The 23,473-nt window shown below is 43.7% G+C and overlaps 3 protein-coding genes across 7 annotated transcripts in view; 2 read left to right on the top strand and 1 right to left on the bottom strand.

The window, feature by feature from the left end:
* LOC135919257 (spectrin beta chain-like) overlaps positions 1–7,120 on the top strand; it is a 236,561-nt gene extending 229,441 nt beyond the window's left edge. For all 3 annotated transcript variants that reach the window (XM_065452967.2, XM_065452970.2, XM_065452968.2), the window contains 4 exons: positions 467–628; positions 2,220–2,345; positions 3,867–3,910; positions 5,452–7,120. In XM_065452967.2, coding sequence (XP_065309039.1) covers positions 467–628; positions 2,220–2,345; positions 3,867–3,910; positions 5,452–5,688 — 569 coding nt within the window. In that variant the 3' untranslated portion in view covers positions 5,689–7,120. The remainder of the gene's footprint in view (positions 1–466; positions 629–2,219; positions 2,346–3,866; positions 3,911–5,451) is intronic.
* On the bottom strand, positions 7,103–11,247 carry LOC139047750 (probable inactive tRNA-specific adenosine deaminase-like protein 3). Its single transcript, XM_070521771.1, has 9 exons — positions 11,056–11,247; positions 10,705–10,839; positions 10,561–10,615; positions 10,404–10,471; positions 10,099–10,306; positions 9,933–10,032; positions 9,703–9,859; positions 9,020–9,122; positions 7,103–7,411 (listed from the first exon to the last, which is right to left on the bottom strand). Exons 1-9 carry the CDS (start codon positions 11,102–11,104, stop codon positions 7,180–7,182), a joined length of 1,107 nt encoding a protein of 368 aa, XP_070377872.1. The 5' UTR covers positions 11,105–11,247; the 3' UTR covers positions 7,103–7,179.
* Positions 11,248–11,333: 86 nt separating this feature from the next.
* LOC135919260 (BRISC and BRCA1-A complex member 2-like) lies at positions 11,334–22,654 on the top strand. Of its 3 annotated transcripts, XR_011507347.1 has the most exons (12): positions 11,334–11,570; positions 11,759–11,835; positions 11,958–12,049; positions 12,487–12,675; positions 12,770–12,844; positions 13,996–14,093; positions 16,488–16,587; positions 18,089–18,159; positions 18,840–18,922; positions 19,921–20,071; positions 21,986–22,105; positions 22,356–22,654. XR_011507347.1 is itself a non-coding variant. In XM_065452982.1 (11 exons), the coding sequence occupies exons 1-11, from the start codon at positions 11,458–11,460 to the stop codon at positions 22,041–22,043; spliced, it is 1,104 nt and encodes a 367-aa protein (XP_065309054.1). In that variant the 5' UTR covers positions 11,334–11,457; the 3' UTR covers positions 22,044–22,133. The 3 variants fall into 3 exon arrangements, 2 of the variants coding, with proteins under 2 accessions (XP_065309054.1, XP_065309053.1); XM_065452982.1 differs by lacking the exon at positions 22,356–22,654 and having other exon boundaries at positions 13,999–14,093; positions 21,986–22,133; XM_065452981.1 differs by lacking the exon at positions 22,356–22,654 and having other exon boundaries at positions 21,986–22,133.
* Positions 22,655–23,473: the final 819 nt, after the last annotated feature.

Raw genomic sequence — 23,473 nt, 5'->3', positions numbered from 1 at the left:
CAATAAATTTAAAGTTTCCTTATATTCAAGTTTGCTAAATTAGGAGTTCTGAATATTGTAATTCACTGTTCTACACTGATCTGAGATCTGTGCCATTAAGCATTAGCTTAAAACTGACACCCACCATGGTTGCTTAGTGGGTATGGTGTCGGGCTGCTAAGCAGAAGGTCGTGGGATCGAATCCCGGCCAGGGTGGCGGCATTTCGATGGGGGGCAAAATGCAAAAACACCCGTGTACTTAGATTTAGGTGCACGTTAAAAAACCCCAGGTGGTCCATATTTCCAGAGTTTTTCCCTACGGCGTGCCTCGTAATCAGATTGTGGTTTTCGCATGTAAGAGCCCATAATTTAATAATTTTAACACTGACATTGCTCAGACTGCATCGTACAGTTGTGCGAGTTGAGCAGCACTGCTTGTGCTTTTTGTCGAGAACGTTTAAAGATTGCTTCAACTCTCGGCGAACAGGCAACCTTTTAGCCGAGGAGGTAGCCAACAAGTCCTCAGTGGATGGCCATTCGCCCCCTAATGTGCACAACGGTTACGGAAGCCGCCCATCGTCCATGATTGGGACGCCACCAACTATAAATCGAACTTCGGCAGACGGCTACAGCTCAAGCGGTCTTGAAGGCAAGTTGGTTCTTTCTAAACATGCAAGAACGATTGCTGCGACAGCAGTTAATGGTGAAGAAATGAACACATGCATTAATTAAGCCTCTCACTATGTCCCAAAGTTGCTCTGTAATGGTGGGCTTCGGATAAACTTATAACACTGTCACAAAAGTGAACTAAAGTCCTTTGAAGTAAACTCCTTTTGTTTTACGCTGAAGAGCTGAAGGAGCCCTTAAAAAAAGTTTCACTACTGACACACTAAACAATGCAGCAAAAAGCATGGCACTGCTTCTTTAAACTGAAACTGACAAAACAATATAAATAGTCTGTCTGGTCAAATTGTGCCACTGCTAACTATAAAATAATTTTTGCAAGCACTAAAATTATTAGTAAGGAACATTGTGTTTCATCAAGTTTTGTGTTGTCGAAGGGTTGCACACGAGGTCGTCTCTTTAGGCCCACAAAGGAGTTCAGATATACTTTACTGAAAAGCAGATACTCCCTTGTCGTATGTCAACCCACAGAGACGCTTTCCTGGTATATGTTCTAGTCCAGAGGCCTTCGGAAAGGCTGTGCTCGGAAGTGTGTTCAACTGCCTTGGGATGTTTTAAGATACACCTAGATCTAGAAGTGTGCTTGCATTTTTATTCTGCCCCAATTGCAATGCAGCTGCGACGACTGGGAATAGAATCTGTGACAGCGTCCACAGCAGCAGAATGCTGTGGCCACTGAGACACCGTGGCAGGTGCAAGGTGCATGACATGGAAGACAGTTACGCCTTTAATCATTCAACTTGCCATGATAGCTCAGTGGCTGTGGTGTTTTGCTATGCGTAAGTCATGGAATCGATTCCTGCATATACCGGTCACATCCTGATGGTAATGGAAGGAAAAACAAAGACATCTGTGAATTTAGATTTAGCTAAACCTTAATAAAGGAAGTGGATGGTCATAAATAATCCAGAGCCCTCTACTACATGGCATCTACCGTAGCATCATGTTAAGGGGCCACTAAAGAGAGGCACTAAATTAGTTTGAACCAATAAAGCACTCTTTCAAAACTCTATTTCTGTTAATTCCACGGTAATAGGTCGATTATTATGAGAGAAAACGAAAAGTCAAATTTCTGTGTATTATTGAATTTCACGCCGAAACTGCAGCACTGCTACGTCATTGTGACATCAAAAATTTTAATGTATCCAAATTTTTTTTTTTAGGCTGTCACACTACAGTATAAGTTCCTTAAGCTTGCTAAGTTGTGTCTTTGGCTTATTTAGAATACAATGCATTGAACCTTCACTGATAAAAAGTTTTAATAGGCCTGAGCAAATGCCGTCAAAATACGCATCATGGCGAGTGGGTGCGGGAACTTCAAGTCAGCGCTGTCACGTGTCTTTTGTCTTGGAATCATTTCTGTCTTATCAAACCTCCCCTCACCAAAACCGTGGCATTTTTGGTATTGTAGAAGAGTAATTTTACTAATGCAGCTCATATAATTTTTCTCTTCAGTCAGCGTCCCTTTAAGCCCCGTCTATCGGTCAAGCATTAACTATCATTCTAATGTTCGCTTGCACATTTGAAACACCCGAGCGTCCGTCTTGCTGATGCAGATTCTCCTCCAACTTATGTGGCCCCGCCTTTGCCGAGCCAACCCCCACCGAAGCCGCGTCGGCCGGAGGACTCGGACTCGGACATCGCGGGGACCCTTTCCGACGGTGACCAGGAATGGAGGAGAGGTAAATTGCAGTTTGATGCAGCACCTTCCTCGCCTTCCCACAATCACCATTGCCTTATCGTTCTATTAAAGTGCCGGCATGCTTGTTTTATTTACCGACTGCTATTCCCCCCTGGTCTTTTGCATGCTTTCTATACTGTCTATGTTCAGTGACTACCTAAGAGTTCAGTGCAGTCAAGCGTCACTGTAGCAAAGTTGCATCTGACATGAAAATACCTGTTATGTCCGATATTAGTTACAAGCACAGAGAAAGAGAGAGATACTTTAATAAATACTAGAGAGGTTTGCCTGGCGGCACACCTAACATGCTACTCCAGATGGGTATGATAAAGAATGAAATGATATGTGCAGTTCACAGCCGAGATATGTGAAACACACAGAACATGCCACAACACTAAACAAACTAAAGGATCTCACTGAGACCAGTGTGTCTGAGCAAGTTCATAAGTCTCTTCGTTGTGCGAGATGCGCGGGCAGCATTCGTTCATAGGCATGTAATCATACATTTGCTACAGACTTATGTCAGTAAAAAATACCTTAGAATTACTTCGGCATAGCATATCACTTGTTATATCCATGTTCAATACATCATGCATATCATTGTCTTACTCTAAAAGCTCCACTGCGCCTGCATTGAGTGCTTATGTTGCAACGTCGGGGAGATGAGTGAACATAATCGGCTGGCACGGTGCCTTTGAAACAACAGCAAGTAATTAAGCAGAAATTGTGGTAGGTCATGGTCTTCAAATTATATTTTGACTATTATTGTGCTCATGACAGGCCCTTCTGTATCGGATTTCTACAGACTTTGGCCTGTACTGATGGCAGATCAATTTACTTGGGATTCTAATGTGTGCATCCACTGTGTGTTTCTAATAAAGGTTATCTAATTTCACAAAAAGATTGTACGATGGCATTTACTAATGGCACAAATAGCAGTTAAAAAAAAGCCTATACAGCGTTTTCCTTTGACATCTCTATTGGTCAGGAATTGATGTGCTCAACATATAAGGAACACAGGCTACAGATTTGTGTTTGGAAGTCATGCCTAAACGTATTAGCATTTATTTTCTCTGAAGGGCTCCATATTGAATTTATGCTATTTTAGGAATTGGCAAGTCAGTTCTGCAAAAACTTGCTAATAAGTGTAAGAAATATTGTGCAAAGGACAATGAAATTACAAACTAAGCCCATACGGGTTTTTCCAAATGTTTTGCAGTTTGAGAAATATTTAACCTGGGCATAGAACGGAGCTCATACTGTAGCGATTGCTCCAAATCGCAACCCATCAGTAGGCGTGATAGCTGACTGCTCCTGACGAAAGAATAGGCTGTACACCACTACATTCTGTAGACCTTCGCAGTGCTCTCACATTTATAGATGTTCTGTACAGCGGTGTTTATTTTCTGATTTACTTTACCTAAACACTGATGGTTTTGTTCACACTTTAATGCACATGCAATGTCACCTGCGCAGCGCAGAATTGTGACCAGTTTTCTTTTTAACTCCCTTTCCCACCCAGGTTACAGCAAAAACCGTGGAGAGGACAAAGTACAGTACAGAGAGGTATGCTTTCAGCTCATTTATTTTATTTATTTATTTATTTCAAAATACTGCAGGCCAATGTGGTGGCCCAAGCAGGTGTAGGTTACATCAAACATGAATGTGCAGCGCAACAGACAACAAAAAAGCAAGCAAGAAAGAAGAAAAGCAAAAAGAAAAAAAAAGAAAAATAAAGCTTAAGAGAGAAGGTAACACTCCAACTCAGCGAGAAAATTATTGGAACCAAAAATATCAGACGGCAAAGAATTCCATTCTTCCACAGTTCTTGGAAAATAACTGAATTTGAAAGCTTTGCGTTTCCGTCGACATTTTCAATGTCAAACTGTCGGCATCACCTTGAACGTGGTATCGCAAGACAGGTTTAAGGCAGTGTAAATTAGTCATTTTCTCCCAATTTGGGTTAGCGTGTGCACCCATGGACAAAAATATGTGGGCCACATGCTTGCCGGAAAAAAAAAACTTAATTTATTCGTTATTCAAATGCACAAACTAAAATTGACGAGTTCATTGGAAACTTTCAATGCCAGGTTTGTACTGCAGTTCTGTGTAAAGTAACATTCTTAGGCGAAGAAGAAAACTGTCTTAGTCAAGGACCTCCTGGTCTGTATACTTTTGCTCGGGGGAGTACACGCCATGCGTACTCTTGGCGCTGTCATGCGCACTGTTCTTCGCCCTGTACTGTCAAAGTTCCTGTGCATTTTCTTGTACATAGATCCACTATATACGGAAGCACGTACAACAATTTTCAATTGGAAGTGAGTAAACAGTAAAGGACATTTAAGCAGACAAGGGCGAATATCAGTATTTTTTTAAGTACGATATAAATAACACTTCTTATGTGCTATGTAATGACAGAAGCATGCCAATGTTAAGAATGCATGTGAACATCGTTCTATATTAATTGTGACAATATTTAATTATTCAAAAACTATTCGACATGATACGCTTCTAGCACTATCCAATTCCTATTCAATTCAGTATCAGAAATCACTACTTTGCACAACCCTAAAGATGAGACTTTGTCAATGCAAGCCCAGCGACAATTTTGGCTTTGTGCACAGCACAGTTGATTGGGTGCTATATTTCAAGGGGCTCTCCTTAGAACAAACTCCATTTTATTCCAATAAATTTCTGGTCCCCCTTAAGGTTCTACTGTACTTGACCCAGACCGCACTGACAGGAGGCCCCCATGAGGTGCATTTGGAATGCTGCGAGATGACAGGAAAATTCGGGAGGCGACATCAATGTGCCAATCCATGTGCACAATATTACACCTTCACCTGTGTGCTTGGGTAAAGAAAAGCAGTTTTTACCACGATGTGTGTGAGGAGATGGTTTATTTGTCCACGTACACAGAGGTGCTGCCCTTGGCATTTAACTGTGGTACTTAAACAAAAAATTGCATTTCACATTTGGAACATTACACTCGGTAATAATAATCGACTCCAAGAATGCTTACACCCTTAGAGTGTCGGGAGGGTGTTTACTATCAAAATGCACTATCGACTCGCCCTAACTGCCACTTCTTCGCACCGTCTCCACAGACGTACCACCCACGAGGTGACACCCCGTCGGGCGCCACAGTGGCCCGGCACGCGTCGCTGCCGGGCAGCGGGAATCCCCCGGCAAACCTAGCCAGCAACTTGCAGCAGTACTCGGCGACCTTGGACCACCGACACCAAAGGGCACCGTCGTCGGAAGGCTCGTCGGAGGGCGACTACGGCGACAAGAAGTCCCGCGACCGCAAAAAGGGTGTTCTGTCCCTTTTCCGGAAGCGCTGAAGCCAGCGCAGTCGTGGCCCCAAACTTTGCTTCGGGCTCGAGACGACGTCTCGGAGTTGTGTTTAAACTGGCACGCAAAAGACGAAAAGCTCATTAAAGGGTTATAGAGTCAAGATCGCCAAAAAAGAAAAGGAAAAGAGAAACAAAACAGACGCCTTGCAGCAAATAAGTCTGTGGGAACTATTTTATGAGACAAGATGCCCAGTCTTGTACCTCTTGATCTTACCACTGTGCAATTTTGACATTTCCTTGTCTACCCTGTGGTGCTAAGGCAGCTTTCAACTTAAAATTTGGCAGCTATAACTTGGAACAGTTTCTGTCTTCAATGCAATGATTTTATTTTACTTTTAGCTTTCTGGAACCCAGGAACTATGCATTTTAACTTAACACTGCTACAAGTACGTCCAACAAAGTAGTGACGCTTTACGTTGTTCGGTCATCAAGCCAGATGCACGTTTATTTTTGCGTTCCTTCGTGCAAGTTCAGTTCTTTTCTTTCCACGTGCCTTCATTCTTTGTTGTTTCACACGCAGCCACGTTCTGCTCGACAGGATGCAAATCACACTGCGGCATCGTAAACTCGCTCAAAAAGTGTTGACGTGCAGCTTTAGTTGTTAGTCGTACAGAAATGTCTTTTTGTCGTCCTCCAAACATGCGCCGTTTTGCAAACTGACAAGTCATGACGAAGTCCAGGTCTGTGTGTACAAGCACCTTGTGTATAGTTTACCCCCCCCCCCCCTTTTTTTTTTCCCGCCACAATAGTTATATATTTTATATATATATGTATATGTATACATACTTATATGTATTATGAAGCTATACTCACAAGAACAGTGCCTTGTTTTTGCACGAGTTGCCACGAATGCACTGACGACACTGTCATTTTGAGTGTAGGGAGGTGTTCCAGAGCTAATAATAAAGGGCAACTAAAAATTTCTGGTGGATACCGTTTACCGGGTCCTCGGAACACAGAAGAACAGTGGTACAAACGTAACACATTGCAGCTGTGTTGTACAAGGCTTTGGGTGTGGATTGATGAGAGTGATGCCAGGGCCAGTTTATATCGCTATGGGTTGGTGCAACTTTTTTTACTACCGCAATTGCTCCGGACTGTGTATAGATAGATGTGTCTGCCTTTTGTTAGAAAGGCCTACGAAAATACTATAGCGCTGAATATACAATGTGCTGTTGTAATGTGAAGAAAATGTTCAGTGAAAGTACGCTGTTTTTTTTTTTTTTACTTAGTCTACTCTGGAGGAGTGGACCGTTGCTTTGCCTTCGAAGGAGATGAACAATACTGTGCTTTGTAAAGTGTACTTGTCTCGAGTTCTGAAAGTGTGGGACTCTACTTAAAAACGTCGTGGGACTCGAATAGGAAGAAGGCTTCGTGTCTCATGAAAAAATAAAAGCCAAACTTAACATGAAAAACAAAATGTTTCCATTTTTTCCTTTTACTGGAACAAGAAAGTCATGTTGTGTCGTGCTGAAGATTTCAGCGGTCGTTGACTGTAGTTGCACTCGGTGCAGCGGCTTCCGCACAGTTTTCCGCAGTGCGGTCGGAGAGAACAGCGCACTGTTCCTCTAGAAGTCCGCGCCACACCTGGAAGTGGTGATTGAGGCCAGGTTGAACATGCAGCTTCCGGAGCGAACCCAAGGCACCGCGTGACGTGGGGCACCCGTAGAAGACCCGGCGCACTCTCGAGTGGACCAGAGCCATGGCACACCTAAGGAGAGTTCGGAAATGTAAAGCAGGTTTAGAAGTGCACGAATTTGAGAGACACCTTACACTGCGTGGACTGTACAGGCCTGATTTCACAACTGTCGCGGTGTGTCGACCCTTTATGGATGAGCATTGCATATGGGCCGGGGGAAAAAAAAAAAAAAAAAAACAGTTTCAGTATTGAGTAAAGTTTTTTACAAGGCTAAATGCTTTCGTCTAACACTGAATAACAGGCAGCAAGCATTGTTTTTTGGTTTAGAGCAGGAACACGAGACCAGAAAGAGGTCTGAAACATAACCAGCTTTCTTTCGAAAAACTCAGAGGAGACAGACCAATGTGATTTAATGTGACGTAACGCGAACACAATGTATGCCTATAGTTCACATACGACGAGAGCTGCCTGTACAAATCCCAAATCAAGCCATAGGTGGGTTGGAGTGAAGCCCACTTGCAGCTGGGGTTGCTCAACCCTATTGTTTAAAAAAGTTCTGCAAAATATTTGTTTAATTTTGTTGATTATGCTCAATCTCGATGTGTTGTGCATATTTAGATAGAAAATAAACATTTTGGGGGGTATTTATATGTGCCGCCATTAAATGATTAACATGGGTAGTGGACCAGTTGGCGTGTCATTTACAGTTGCCAATTAAGGACAACCTCGTATGTCAGATTCTCAAACCGTCAACAATATAAGAAAGACCGTTAGATTTGCATGCAGGAATCAGAATATTCATACAGCGCTATTAGGTGATGCCAGCAATGTTGTATGTATTGACACAATTTTCACTTTCTTTTCCATACTGTAGTCATTGCACGTTAACTTGTGTGGATTGGCATTTCAAAGCCACAGTGGAAATCTCGGGATTGATTTCGACCACCTGAAATTCTTTAGTGTGCACTCGAAGCACAGTACACAGGCTTTCTTTAATTCTGTCCCTGTTGGAATGCGACCGTCGCGACCTCAGGCTTGCCAGGAGAACGCCACAGTCGCTAGGCTAGCACAGCAGGTAGCCTCGACCGATTTCCGCAAACATCTTCATAGGGAACTTAAGCAGTGTACAGGTACGCAAGAGCTCCGGCAGTCAAGCAGCTCCCAACATGGCATAAACAGGTCAGCAATGAGTCGGAAATAAGCAAACAGCTGAACTATGAAGACACACTGTAGGTACCTGCAGCATGCACCTTCCTAGCTGCATTCCTTAAGCAGCTCCTCCCTAGCATCACTGACCCCTTAAGGGCTCATTCCTTATGAAACAACTGTACCATTACAGGCCATTTGCTCTCGCACAAACACCGTGATCCCCTATGCACAAGGATTGCCTACTGCCAATTAGCACAAAAACATTTTCCTCATTAATGAGGAAATTAATTAGTTAGTGCCATCAATGTTGTGGAAGGAAAAGCACTCTATGACGGCCTCTGTTCATCACAAGCCCATTTTGGAAGTGTCGAAATACCTACAATGAGGATGACAAGATCGACTTTTCATGAACGAAAAAGAAGTGGCAATCACTCTTGGCCAGCCGAAGTCATCTGGATCACATGAGGGATTTGATGTGTACTAACAAGCTCAGTGCACTTCCCCATCGTAATAAGTAATCGGCCCGCTCACATTGTGCATGGTTCGTGAGTGATGTAGAAGTCGTAGCCAGTGCAAAGGTAAGGTGCCTTTCTGTCCACTTCCAGATCTTGCGGTGTGACTTCACAAAGAATGTCTGCAGAAAAAAAAAAAAAAGTTTGAATGAAGCAAACCTTGTTTAAATTGATTAAGCAGGCGTAACTTAAGAAATTGGGAATATCCATTTTGCCATGCTGTGCAGTCATTATATGAGTTACAGGTACTCGTATCCTGATAACTGAACCCTTTGAAACAGATTAGGAAACCATGTTGCTGGAGTTCATAGGCATCATGTGGTCATGTAGCTGCGTTGATCTGGCCAACTCTGTTTGGCCATATCAACACAGCCCAACCAATTCAGTGAATTGTAAAAGCGTGTGGTGTTTTGCAAGAATGGTTATAAAGGACTGCATTACACATATCTCCGCTATGCAGATGTCCCATAAAAGTTGCCTTGTTGTGTAAGCATATGTACAGATTTTTAAAATGTTTTTTTCTCATTCTCTTTTTAGACTGCAGTTATTCACGAGACTTCCCCAAGCTTCCTTGTGCAGGGGCAAGTGCTCGCTTGAACTAGTTTACCAAAAAGGAACCACATCGCCTCTCTTGAAAAAAAAATAAAAAAAAATAGCACACTTAGTGCCAGTCCTTTCTCACTGGCCAAGTACTCAACTCACTTTCAGCCATCAGCGGCCATGCTCCTCCACCATGGTGCCTAGCAACCATGTCCACTGCAACCATCACAGCATGCTTGACAGGATGACTTTTGTCCCCAGTTGCTATGACTAGCAGTGTCGATGTGTCTGGGTTGACGACAACAACTCCAACACCTGCCTTGACCAAAGAGTGATGAACATTAAGAAGGGTTTTTACTACCGTGGTAGATGGGAAAAGTGAAAGTTGTTACCTGGCCTTTCCGAGCAGCTTCGATAGCCAACATCATGTACCCTTCCATGTCTTCCTTGTCCTTAGCCGTAAAAAAGCCATCGCCAAGAATCTTTGCAATCCTGCAACAAAACAACATTATGGATGCATCAAGTCCTGCTAGGTAAATGCTATAGCTCATTCCTTACAGCTTGTCTTCATGAAACTGCGTTGGCCAGAGTGAGTTAGATGCTTCGAACTGACATCTTGTCAGCGGTGCGTGCTGAGGTACGTCCACTTCTATCACATCCTTGGACAGACCTTTGGTGAGGGATGGGTTGGCATCTAGCACATCTTCGATGGTCTTCACGCTGTCCAAGTCGTCATGTTTGCGTGGGCGAAGTATGATCTGCATTCCTAAGAGTACAGAACAGCGACAGGCAGGCACACAGTATGAGCATCGTTATGGTTGCGTCAGCGTAACTTGACATAACAGCAAACGTAATTAACGAACCTGTTGCTTCGCTGCGCACTCTTTTCAGGTGCTGCAGCTCGCCCAAGGGCACCATCTGGGAAAGCCATCTAGTAAAAAAAAAAAAAAAAGAAGGGAAAAGAGAAACGCAATCTCGAATAAGACTCTCCACAGACTATAAAGATGCCGCTTCACTCACTTCACGAGTCTTGACGTCTCTTTGCGATCGATGATTTGCCCAACATAGACAGGGACTGCGAAAAGGTTAGTTGAACAATTACAATGGTCGGGCTAGCAGGAACGAGACAGGTGGGCTGAGTACAGGACACCAAGATGACTATACCTGTGACAACCTTCCGGAGGTACTCATCTGCCAGTACTGGCCATAGCTGTGATATTGAGTTTGACGAATTCATTGCCGATGACAGCCTTGTGTCATCTGGCTTTGGCTTCTTTACCAGTTTTTCGTCGTCTCCATCTGTAAAGCGCACAGAAAAGGTCAGCCGGTGGAGTGAGATAGCTCCTTCGCCGTCATGTACTACTGCTAGTAGTAAGTCTGGCTCAAGAGACTATTACAGCGCGCTACTGGAACACACTATGCAGCAGCATTCAGTCTCCAAACTCCGCATATAAACTTATTTTTCGCGAGAACTACGGGGGATTTTCAATCGCGTAGATGAAGACAGAACCGCACCTGCGATAGTTTTTCGCTTTGCAGCAATTGGTCCTGTAGCACGTTCCATGTGTCAGAACAGATCCAAATGACCTAGTCATCACAACAGACAACCCAAAACGTCCGCACAAAATCGCACAAGATCACGATCCGTTCTACATATTGTACACAAAACACGCAATCCGCGCCGCGCTCATGGACCCCGTGTGGCTCGGCTCGGCTGCGTCTTCTTTCGACTTATAGCTAGCAAGATAGGTCGGATACTAGCTGGATACTGCTCGGTCTTGTCCTCTGGCTTCATACTCGATTTGAGCAAGCAGACGGAAACGTAGAGGAAGGTAAACACAGGAGCAAGTGAGCGAGCCGTGTGACCAGAGGGGTTCGGGTATCTCGAAGGGGTCGGTCCCGTCGACAGAACTGAAAATGGACACTGTGTTCGCGCCTCGGGTTCGCTGCTACCTCAAGAATCTTCTAGAACATACGATGCAAAATCTGACGACACCTCACCCGATCCGCCTGGTCAGCGCTAGCCACGGGTAAATGGGCGTATTGCCTAACGTACTAAACCTGCAATGCGTGGGTTCGCGAGGTTTTTACAGCGCACTGCATATTTTGGTCCATTGGTGTGCGTTACTAATGTAAACGCTGTTCGTGCGTTCGCGTGCTGTACGTTGCTGTAGGAACAGAATTTGAATTTTTTGAACCCGTGTTCTTGCATTCGTAGGGGTCCAAAGGATGGAACCAAGCAGCTATGCGACAGGTTCAAGATATCCCTGCCCTACGCCGGTCAGACTGTGACATGTGCGTTTATTTATTTATCCTCCTAGATGCAACCAGGGCGGCGAGTTTGCTAGGCGTTTATGTTGGCGTGTTATTAACTGTTCATCACTAATACGCGCACGCGCATGCTGGTCTTTTATCAGGGGAAGTAATTTTTCAAGCACACAAGCCAGATCTTCCGCCAGATTTTATCTTCGACGATACATCATTCCTGCCAAACATAGAGGAAGTGCCCGTAAGTTTGCCTCGTTTGCATCACATGACTAATTATGTGCTTAGTTGCTATTTAAAAGAAAAAAATTTAAAAAGACTGTTTTTGTGCAAAGATTCCAAGGATGTAGCTAAAGTCCAAGAGTTCCATGTATTGTCGAATTCATCGTATGAGTGATCTCATTTCTTCGTAACCTTCTTTATCGCTTGTCAAAACAGTATCAGATTGTTTGGTGTTGTTTTTGTAACTGTCAGCGTCTTGATTTAAGTATTGTAATCTGTATTAGCTGTCTTACGTTTCTTAATCTATTAATCCAGGAGGTCCCTCCCACAGTTTGTAACCTTAGGATTTGCTCCTAGTGTATTCCCCAATTTGTTACCACTGTGAACTCATAATAATGGTTGATCGAAATAATTTACCTGCACTTAATTCCCCTCGTAACCGCTTCTTGTCTCCAAAAGAGCCTCTGCAACTGGGATTCCGACGACGACGAAGCACTGACAAATGTAATCCAGGAGTTGCTGGAGCAGTACCGCAAGCACCAGGTGTCAATGCTCGACGATTCACCGAGGCTGCAGTTCGAGTACTCCTCTCTAGTCCACCAGTCAGACATTGCCGAGTCAAACATACAGGTGCACCTCAACAAAAAGGTAACTTGCCGCTCTGTCATTGGTCCCATAGACGTGAACAAGTCGCTGATGCAGGCGCAGTGTAGTGAACAAGTTTTGCTCGATTCTGTTACAGAATCCTGGGAGTCCAGTAAGGTTCTGGATCACGTTGCCCATCGACTTCTCCAAACTCCCTCCCGTGTTCGCAAAGGTTGTTCTCGCCGTTTCATGATTGCTGTTTTGTTTGTTTGTTTAAAGTGATGAGAATCTGCAACATTGCCATGTGCTATTAGCTTCAGGTTCAGTTACTGTATTTGGCAGAGCAGCTAAGAAAGCCTACTTTTCCAACATTTACCTGCCATGGCACTGTGTTCATCATGTATCGTAGTTAATTATTTAACTTCTCCGACTTGTGGGCAAACTTTACAGTTATGTCACTGCAGTAGCAAACTCTGCTTTGCGTTACGAGCATTCAGCCAGTATCAGCAAGAGCAGGTGACAACACGTTGTTCAGTGTTTCATAAAATGGCTGCTTTACTTAAAATACCGTATTTGCTCATGTAAGACCCGCACACCTCTTTAGAAATTTGAACAAAGTGTGCAGACCTTCCATGAGCCAAGCTTATTACTGCCACACCATGTACTGGGCTGTTACTGATATGAGTATATGCAGTTAATGATGACCCGCTAGGAAAACTTTTACTGTCTACTTTTTGTTGCGCCTGCAGTGGTAGCCCAGTGGCTATGGCATTGCGTTGTGGGACTCGAGTTTGCGGCAGCCACATTTTGATGGGGGTGAAATGCAAAAAAAGCATCTGTGCACTTGCATTTAGGTGCGTGTTAAGGATCCCCAGGTGGTCTAAATTGATACAGAGTCCCCCACTACCATGTGCCTTGTAATCGTGTTGTTGTTTTGGCATGTACAACCCCATAATTAAAAAAAAAACTTTTTTTACTTTAGTTGTTGCCACCATTGAACTTAGCGTGCCATGTTACATGCATTGACACGAATGCCCATCTATAAAACATCTTCTTTTCTTCTGGATTTCTGAGCTCCTAAGTGAGGTACGCAAGTTTTGTGCATCAATATACCTTATGCTAGTAAATGCAGTACAGTTAAAAATACAGATTTTTGAAATGTGCTTGATTGAGAGAGCTTGCTGTTGGACTAGTTGGTCAATTGTATTTAGAATGAAAATGGCATAAACTAACAAGTAAGGAAGACACTCACAGCACTGCTTCTTCATATTTGTTGTCCTGTTGGTTTGCACTGTTTTCAATATAGGAAAGTGTTTAAGGTGTGACATGTTTAACAGTGTATCAGCCTTGCTTAGTGGTGGAACACACTTCTTCCCCAAAAAGGAGAACCTCTCCGAAGACATGGCCGTCCTGCAAGTCACATTTCAAAGTCCGGAGGGGAGCCGCATATTGCCACAGCTATTTCTGTCTCCGCGTGTTGAGTAAGCATTGAAGTTTTTTCTCACTAATGTGTCTGCATTGATCATTGTTGTTGACAGTAATGGGGTTGAGCTTGTCGTGCACGCAGTGGACATATATGAAAGGAAACACACAATTTACATTCCAGACCGCAGTGAACTGAAAATGTACCATGCGACGCTTTCTTGAACACAAGAACTAATGATTAGCACACATCATCAAGTCGTGCTACAACTCTTACTTTAGCAGTAGTAGCTTGAATGCTGATTAGCTGTTTCCCTTCGTATTGTCACTGGTTCACTCTGTTTAGTATGATTCTTTTACATCACCTTGTCGCTTACCCTACGCCTTCTGAACTGTCTTGGTGTAGAAATCGTCCTGAGCAGTCTCACCATTTCTTTCACACAACAGCTTGAAAAATAGCATTTAGTTGATGTCCCGCATGCTTCATTTAAGAAAGATGTGCTGTTATGTGTGTAAGCCAAGCAAAATCCTTATTTTCAGCACACACATACGCATGTAAAAAAAATGCTGTTGCAGAGCTTTAGAAGCAAGTAACACAAGCACCTTAGTGCACTCGGATGATAGTAATACCATTGCACAAGCATAGAAACCAAACTTGGCTTGGATAATGTGTGCTGACTTTCGGATGTGTACTACCAGAACTCCCTATTGTGAAACTCTCCCTTTTATCCCAATTATGACATAAATAATGATACCAAATTGGTAGTTTGGTATCAATCTGAGGCACCAGGTTTGTTTCCTGCATGTTTTGGACATCTCATGTGAAAAAGGCATGCTGTTATATGCATTTGTCAAGGAAAATCCTTGCTTCCAGCACCCCCCAGAAAAAAAAGTCCTTAGGGAGATTTAGAAACGTGACACAAGCATCACCTATCTGGATGAGTCGTTAACTTTGCAGAACCATAGAACTCAGCTTGGGTTCTTTCATGTGCAGAGCAGACTGTGTGCTGCCTTACAGTACAGAATTTTGCAAGCTCTCTATTTTTACCCCTTTCACTGTCGGGTTTTTTAGGAGGTAATGCACCCTCAGTGTCGAGCTTCCTTCCTGAAATATTGTAAAATGGACAGAACAGTTTATTTTTGGTTATGCAGAAGGGGAAAAAAATGACATGGATAATGGCAAATACATTCTTAATATGTTCCTCACATTTCTATCCGACAAGAGGAATAGTATGTGCAACAGATTGATGTGCACACATTACATGATGGCACCGCTGCATCAAGGTCAGAAGGCCAAGCTGTTGGAGTTTCCTCTTCCTCAGATGAAAAGCTGTCATCTTCAGAGTCGGAGCTTAGGTCGTATTCGAAGTCGGAAGAGCCGCCACTCCAACCAAGAGTTGGAAGTCCTGTGCGAACAGCCATCTCAAGGCGATCACATGGCCATGCTCAAGGAAGGAGCTTTTTCGTTTATTCATACTCTGTCAGAGAAGGCAAAGAGAGCAGTAGGTGAAACAGAAAGCAACAAGAGATGAAAGAGATATGACAGAGGGGGGAGCCATCCTGGAGAAAGCATACTGACAAAAGTAGCACTCTCATCGCTGGAGCGGGAGATGAAAAAGAAAAAAAGAAGAGCCTCCCATAAACACACGAAAGATGGCAGAAACATGTTAGGGTGGTGACCTTACGCTATGGTGTGAATATTTTAACAGAGAATTGCCGCTGAAGCAGTGTACAAAGTCCGGAAGCCACCCCGTGCAAATGCAGAGGGGAATCTGCGAACGCACATGCTCCATGCACCGCAATCACGCCCACGAAGGGACGCATTCCGCTGCACGCAAGTGAAAAAACCCAGAGAGAGGAGAAAATATGCTTCTAGAAGTTTACAACAGATGGCATAACCACCTTGGTGCCCACCAACTTAGTGTTAGTGCGCACATCCGAGTGGAAAGTGTACGAGTGCGTCAGTGACTCTGAAAGTTTTAAACTTTGTTCTTCCCCAATTGGGACACCAACGACGATGTCGAAACAAGAGTTGCTCACATGAAGCCATTGTGACAGAAGGCATCCATTTTTAGCACCCAGTTTATGTCCAATGAATTTTGGATGCAGCTCATGTAAAAAAGACATGCTGTTATATGCATCAGTCAACCAGCATCCTTACCTCCAGCTCAAGAAAGAACAACAAGAATGATTCATTAAGGAGTTCTAGAAACGCGACAGACTCTGCAGAGTCTATAATAAAACACAAGCACATGAAAAAACTTGGCTCAGATTCCTTTTGTTTGCAGCGTGGACAGCATTCGCATACTTTCATTGCAGCACTTCTAAAACTCCCTGTTGTGAAATTCTCTCTTCTTTTCCAATTGGGGCACAAACAATGATACCAAATGCAAGTCGCTCACATGAGGCCATTGTAACAAGGGGCATCCTTATTTTTTCACATTTGAACACAGGGCACTTGGTGGCTCGCTGGCGGTGAAACTTCCTGCGTTCAACAAGGACAGCTGCCTCATGGATTATGTGCCACAGGTCAAGGAGCTGCTTGAAAAGAAGGTGACACAGGATCCATTGCTTTATTAATCCTTTATGGATGAGTGTTGCCTACAGGTAACACATTCTTAAATATAACCTTTTCCCACTGAGTTCCGGTATTGAGTGCATAGCATTCTTACAATATAACTATATGGACTCTTGAGGCGTTGGCACCATGATCATCATGCTGTCCTGCTCTTGATAGCGCAAATGACGCTGGTGCGTGGAGAAACAAAGGTGACTTCGTGCTCTGCTCGTGAGCCTCACGCACCTTGCACGAGTGCAAAGTTTGGCTAAGCGTATGCAGCAGCATATGCTATCCGCGGGATGTGTTCTTTCCACCTAGCTCGAGGGATGGTTCAAGACTACCTTAAAGTCTTCTAATAAGACAATTAGACAATGACCAGCCCTACAGCTTTGCCAGGATTGTTTCAATAGTGTATGCTACTTGGTATTTATATTTCCAATTTAGCCAAAGTGAAATTTCATTGGAGTTGTTCTTCAAAGGGTTATGGGAGTACTGACATGAGCTTTTTGGAGCTTGTCACTTTTCTACTTTAAATGTATCACCACTTCCTCTGAATAGAAAACATACTGTCTAGCATCAGACCAGTCTAAACAATACTGTAACATTTGTTTCCACAAACCAGTTTCTTTTTCGGTATCCAGGAAGTATATCCCTCACAGGAGCATGATACACCGGCTCACTTTGTTCCTGCAATCGCTGCTACTGACAAATGTGGGCACAGCCATTAGAAACGTGCTCAGCACAGTTCTCGGGGGGGGGTTTCGTTCTTTTTTCTATGATCAACATAATCATACCAATACTCATGGACATCCTTCCGTGACAGTGACATGAAAAAAAGCTACAGGGATGGAGCTTTTGTATACATGTGTTACTGTGCCAAGGATTCTGGCAGAATTCGACAGTGTTTCTGGTTTCTTGGAGCAGATACCAAGTCAGTGTATCTTCCACATGTGACTGTTTTCCATTTGCCAAAATGCAAGAAAAAAAAAAAAAGAAGCTTAAGTGAAATTCAATGCCGTATTTTGTCTTATTTTGCTGTCGTGAACAGGATGTTTGTCTTCTCTTCCCAGCTTACACTAACGCGGATGAGAATGCAAGACTTATTTCAAGGGTGCTCTTACTTGCGAGCACTTTGCCTCCATAGCTTTCTCAACATTGCCGCAAGATGTTGTCCACAAGTTATAGCCTTATTGGCTATGCCTCGGTAAATCTTGCTCTGTGTCATGACATCACAATAGTGGAGGAGACCAACAGCACCAGTTGATGATTATTGTCACTTTTATTATCAAACTACGATATTTGACAAGTGCTTCCCAACCTTTGTGAATGCTAAATGCCATCCTTTTATGTGCAAGAAGCACGCGGTTAGAATTTCTAGAACTTGTAAAGTTATACGTTGGTGCTCCTTTAAACATGTTCTTGTTTCTCCCTATATGATGGTCACATTCTCCAGTTTGCGTTCTTGTCTGGACATTTTTTCATTTTTTTTTTCAGGTTGAACAGGTGTCAACATCATTTGCCAAGCGTAAGGAGTACGTGGCAGCTTTCCTCAACCTCTTCGGCAGGTATGATCACCATGTTGAATGCAGAATTCAGCTGTTCCTTGCCTTAGTCACATGATCAGATGAGCCTTGAAAATCTCGCAGGTACTCGAATCAACTTTTGTTTCAAGCACAGCCTTCCTTCTTGAAGCAAAAAAAAAGAAATGCAAGGGCCCTGTGACAAGTTGCGCAACAAGTTTTACATGCAACAGCATTGAGCTTTTGACAGATCACAAACCACACTATCACCACAGCCAGTTGCACTGACAGCCAATGCATGCCAGTGGAGACATCACCTGACTCACTCATAATTTATAATCAGTATCAGTAAAATCAGTATATGATTTATATAGATTCCAGGATCCACTAGAATTGGAAAGACTGTCAAATTGGTTTGTTTTGTTTACTTGTGTTGTTAATCACAAATTTATTTGTTTCTAATAAATGATGTTGCTACTGTGTGTTCTTGGTTTCGTTGTCTTCTGAATGTGTAATCTCTTTCACACTGCCAAAATCCTACTTATTGGGGCGAGCAGCATTTCAAATAATTAAATATTGTAATGTCATACCACCATGTATTAACATTGCTTTTTGTCAGTTTGGCAGATGAGGTCTAATACTATCTCATCTCACAGTTCGTTAGCTTTTGCTAGGTTAATCAACTTATTTTCTCAAAACTGCCTTGGTCTTTGTTCATGTTGCAGGAACCTTTTGGAGTTTGACGCAGAGGGATTTGCAAGTCTGTCATTTCTCTTCGAGCATGATGACTTCTTTTTCATCCTGATCAGTGAGTATCTAATTTCGCAGTTAGGAATACAAGAAAGTGTCAATCTCTGGAATACCTTTCCCTTTTTCCACTAGGGTAACCCAGCAAACAATTTTGATTGAGAGCATCATCTGCTAAATTGCTGCTGGTCATAGCTTAGGAGGTGTGCTGAGTAGTGCTGCATACATAATAGTATTCATAAACTTATTCGCATTCCAGCATCGTCAAAATCTAAGACATAATACAGGGTGTACGCATGTCTTTAAAGAAGTCTAATTTGGACATGTTTGAGTGAGCAGTGTTCATTGCTGACTCTGATAACTGTTCCAAACAGTGGCCCAAACAGCATTGAAACTAATAAAAGCTCTGGTTTGAAGCAGGCTCACCTTGAAGTATAGCCACTCATCAGTGTTAAGTTGTTGACCATTACACAAGTGTTTACCATTCAGAAAAACATATTTTGCTCAACTTCATCTTCTATGATCAAGCTTCTGTTAGAATTGCATCCCTTCATCCAATCAGTTTGTGAAAAGTGAACATGTCGCTACGCCATATGTTGCAGTGCCAGCCACTGGCCTCTTGTGCACGAACAATCAAGAGAAAGGCTGTCTCAGATGCAGCTTATGTTACACTCGAGTCTTGTTGGAACAAAGTCACGTCTGACAGGAAAAGAACATTATATCCAATATTTGTTATAAGGTCATATTCAAGTTATGATATTGGCAAGAAAAATTTTAGATATGTTTCATTAATTAGATAATTTGTTATATCCAATAATTCTTTATATTGTGGTGTAACGTATATAACAAGTCGTCAGATATCACGAAGTAGACCTGAAATGTTTCTTGCCCATTTCAGCTTCATGCAGGATGCATTTTCATTGTAACGAGATTTGACTGCAACGCATCAGTTGCTAGGTGCTTTCGTTCCTGAGCACCTAGTTTCCCAGATGGTAATTGTGACAATTGTGACGACTACATTCGTCCGACGATCGTGTAAGACGCCTGCCTCTCCTGCAGTTGCCATCCCCCGGACTTTCCCGCAAGACAAGCCATCCCTGACGTTTCAATCGGCATACCACACCAGTTGCGGATGGCCCTACAGCATTACCTGCACGGACTACCCGTACAGTCCAAGGTGGGAGGCATCCGAGATGGCTGATCGAGCAAGGTATGTGTGCCTTCGATTCGTTCTGATCTGTATTCTCACCATATAGTAGCAGAGAAAACCGGAACTCTGCCCAGCACCTTCTGACATTCGAACTCGTGCCTCTGTGGGAATTTGCACTTAGGAGCCGGATGCATTAGCTACTGAGCTACTGTTTAGCTCTGGCATATGGTAATTTGCATGGTGTCTCGTGCCCCAAACACACTGCAAGATTTGTGGCTTCTGTCCCTGTATGTCAGAGGTCACAACGGGCCTCTGAAATACATGTAATACAAGGTAGAGAACATCATTCCTCTTTCCTACTAACAGGGTACATGATCCATATGTTTGATGCGAAAGCAACAAATAGCCTATTGGGTGAAAAATCCGGCAGTGTCTGTTGCAGCGAAACTTTCCGTGAACTGCAAAGCCACGTGACAAGCACGCAAAGTGCGCTCGTGATGCTGGCTCAGGCCTTGATGGAGCAGAGCGAGAGAGCAAGCGAAAGGGAACACCTGCTGCCGTGGCATTGCATGGAGGGAGAGGGAATCGCTGCGACTCCACGTCACCCTCGCTCTCGCGCTCGGAAGCCTGTGGTGTCTGTGCATTCCTTGTCTGTGCAAGCTTTTGCCTGCGTTCTAGCTGTGCCTTGGTAAAGCCAAATCAAAACTCACCAAGCATCTCAGTGCTCACCTGCACGCAAGGAGTTCAAAACTCGAAGGACTGCTCAGTGGCGTTTAATTGGACATAAATGCTTTCGCATTGACAACTCATAAGAAGTGCTTAGTTGTGTTCTCGGATTTTTTGTCGAAACGTGTAAAGAACAGAGATGATGATGTATGCATGGTGTAAGATTTGTCGGACGATCTCGCCACTGCCACCATTTGTAAGGGTTGAAGGTCGTAGGGAGGAACTTGGGAGGACAGGACTAGGTGAGCAGGATTTATTTATATGTTATTTAACATGGGATACATTTACACAGTCTAGCGTGACTCCCAAATGGAGCCCGCAAGACGAAGCATGCAGCATGCGAGCACGAAGCTCCAAACACACCCAGCACACTGCTGGTCGAGCACGATCACAGAGCACACAGATGAGCACACCCTAGCAGCCGACAAGCTGCTGCTTATAAACACTCCGTTCTCCCTAAATCCCTAGGTGAGGGAAACGGCTGTCCAATCGGACTGTCCATAGTCGTTGGGGCGTAGTTGACCCTACTTGGAGGAGGAGGGCTCACACACACACATAGGCACTTTGGATTCCCAGAACCCGAGTTGAGCACGTCCCCGTAGCCAGGTGGTCATGCCTCACCCCAGCCGGCGCCTCTAAATTCCGGAGCTGCCTTTCTCCTGTAGTCGCCACGAGTGTCAGCAGACTGTGACGAATCCTGGGGCCCACGTACCGCAAAGCACCCTTTTGTTAGGGAAGCTCTTCTTGCCACTGAAGTAGCACCATGAAGACCCGGCAAATCAACCAACAATACACGGGGTGCCAAACGTGGCCAGTCCTGCTGTTGTAGTCTCCAGTTCCCCGAAGGAAGTTCATGGTCGGTTAGCGCTGTCGTCCTCGCTGGTTCTTTAAAGGGCGTCACCACCGCGGATCAATCGAAGCACCTGCAGCGGGCTGAGATAGTTTTGCAGAGCACTACCCCTGCAGGCTGATCCTAACAATGGCAAGGACGTTCTTGAGAACATGGTGGTGTTCACTACAAAACTCTGCTGCTGTCCCAGTAAATGAGTTCAACACTGGAGGAATTGCTGAAGTATACCTTTTTTTTCTGCTTTGTTCGTAGTAGCAGTATAAATATATCTTGCAATTATGCACTTGTAATACACTTGTCTCCTTTGCTATTTGTGTGTGGGCTGGGAGTAAATAAACTCTGTACATTTTCATTGAAAAACAAAGTATGACCAAGTAATCTTTGCACTCTTCGTGCAGGACCTTCGTGATGGAGTATGTCCCGAGCTTCCAGACCAGCTCCGTGAAGAACCGCTGAAGTGTCCCACTGCTCCTGTGTTTGGAAAAAAACACCTGGTCTTTTAATTTTTGTACATACAAGTAAATACTTCCTTTTTTTTTTCACGTATTGCGCTGTGTGCCTGCTGATCTCTATACTCCCGTTTTACCAGTTGCGTGCACTACAGCGAAGGCAATGGCTCAGCCAATCAGTGACGAGAGTCGGCTGCATCTTCCAGAGAAACGAAGAGTGTGCTGTAATAATCTTTGCGTGAAACTTAAGTTTAGTTGACGGTGCATGGATGGTAGTCAGAAACAGACAATTAAGGGAGTTCTGCTGTCTCTTTTTCAGGCTGGCTAATGCAACCTGCAGCTGTCTCTGAACTGCATGGATTTGTTGGTGAGGTGGAGTGTGTATGCTGAAGGATACAGACGAGGTGTTCTCGGTCATTCTTGTGACTAGCACCGGATGCACCGAATGTCTGCATGCCTGGAACTGTGATGAGACAGCTTGTTAGTAACTGTGCCAAGAATGATGTCACCTACTGGCGCCAGCACGCCCATTGAGAGTCGCGCGAAATCTCGCCAAAAGGTTGCATGCCCGAAAGCAAACAAGTGAGAATACCAGCCCTGTTCTGTCAAACACACTCAGTCCCTGGAAGGGAAATATTCTCATCCTTCCAAGTGCAGGACAAACCTACAAAGCAAACCCTTACAGGTTTTTCAGAAACAAAGCTTTGCAGTTGAAGGAAAAATTTGTCCTGGTCTGGGGTTTGAACTTGGGACCACCTTTCTGGGACGGTTGCTGTACCATCTGAGCTAACGATGATGCTAGCAGATTGCAGTGTGAGGGTGAATTAATCAACATTTCGAAACACAGGAACACTGAAACAATTCATTGAAGCAATCCATTGCTTGCTGACACTCTTCACACTTTGCATATACTGATATGAGTGAGCTGCAGCATTCATCACCGTTGAATACATACAAACAACAGATTGCCGCAAAGCTGGGCGTTGTCATTGGATGGCTGTATTCTCAAACAAGGAAATAACATCCACGTAGGAGCCAGTTCAAAGGAGGTAGTGGCGATGAAAGGTTTGTGGTTTGCATTATGAAAGGTTTTCATTACAACATCAACTGTATTATGGCTGTGCACCACATTTTAAAAATGAAGGAGATTTATTATTAAAAAGGACTACAGATTATCTAAGAAAAAGCTTTTTATTTTCAGCTTGAACTCAGTCAAGCGGACAGTGCGAAAAATGTGGTACATGCGATAAAAATAAAATACATATGCCAGGATTGAAGTTTCTGCAATTACAACCACATATCTGTGGCAGAAAGCTGGGCAGGCTGTGTGCTAGCAGTGAATTACAGTATTCAACCGGGCTGACGTTGATCACAATCGAGTGAGATGAGAAACAATGCAAAAGCTGCAAGCTTGTACCTAATTAGAACAGTTGATAT

Source organism: Dermacentor albipictus, chromosome 7, assembly GCF_038994185.2.
Source record: "Dermacentor albipictus isolate Rhodes 1998 colony chromosome 7, USDA_Dalb.pri_finalv2, whole genome shotgun sequence".
NCBI classification, from domain to species: Eukaryota; Metazoa; Arthropoda; class Arachnida; order Ixodida; family Ixodidae; genus Dermacentor; species Dermacentor albipictus.
The sequence above is the reverse complement of the archived record's forward strand: the minus strand, read 5'-3'. Positions and strand labels throughout refer to the sequence as shown.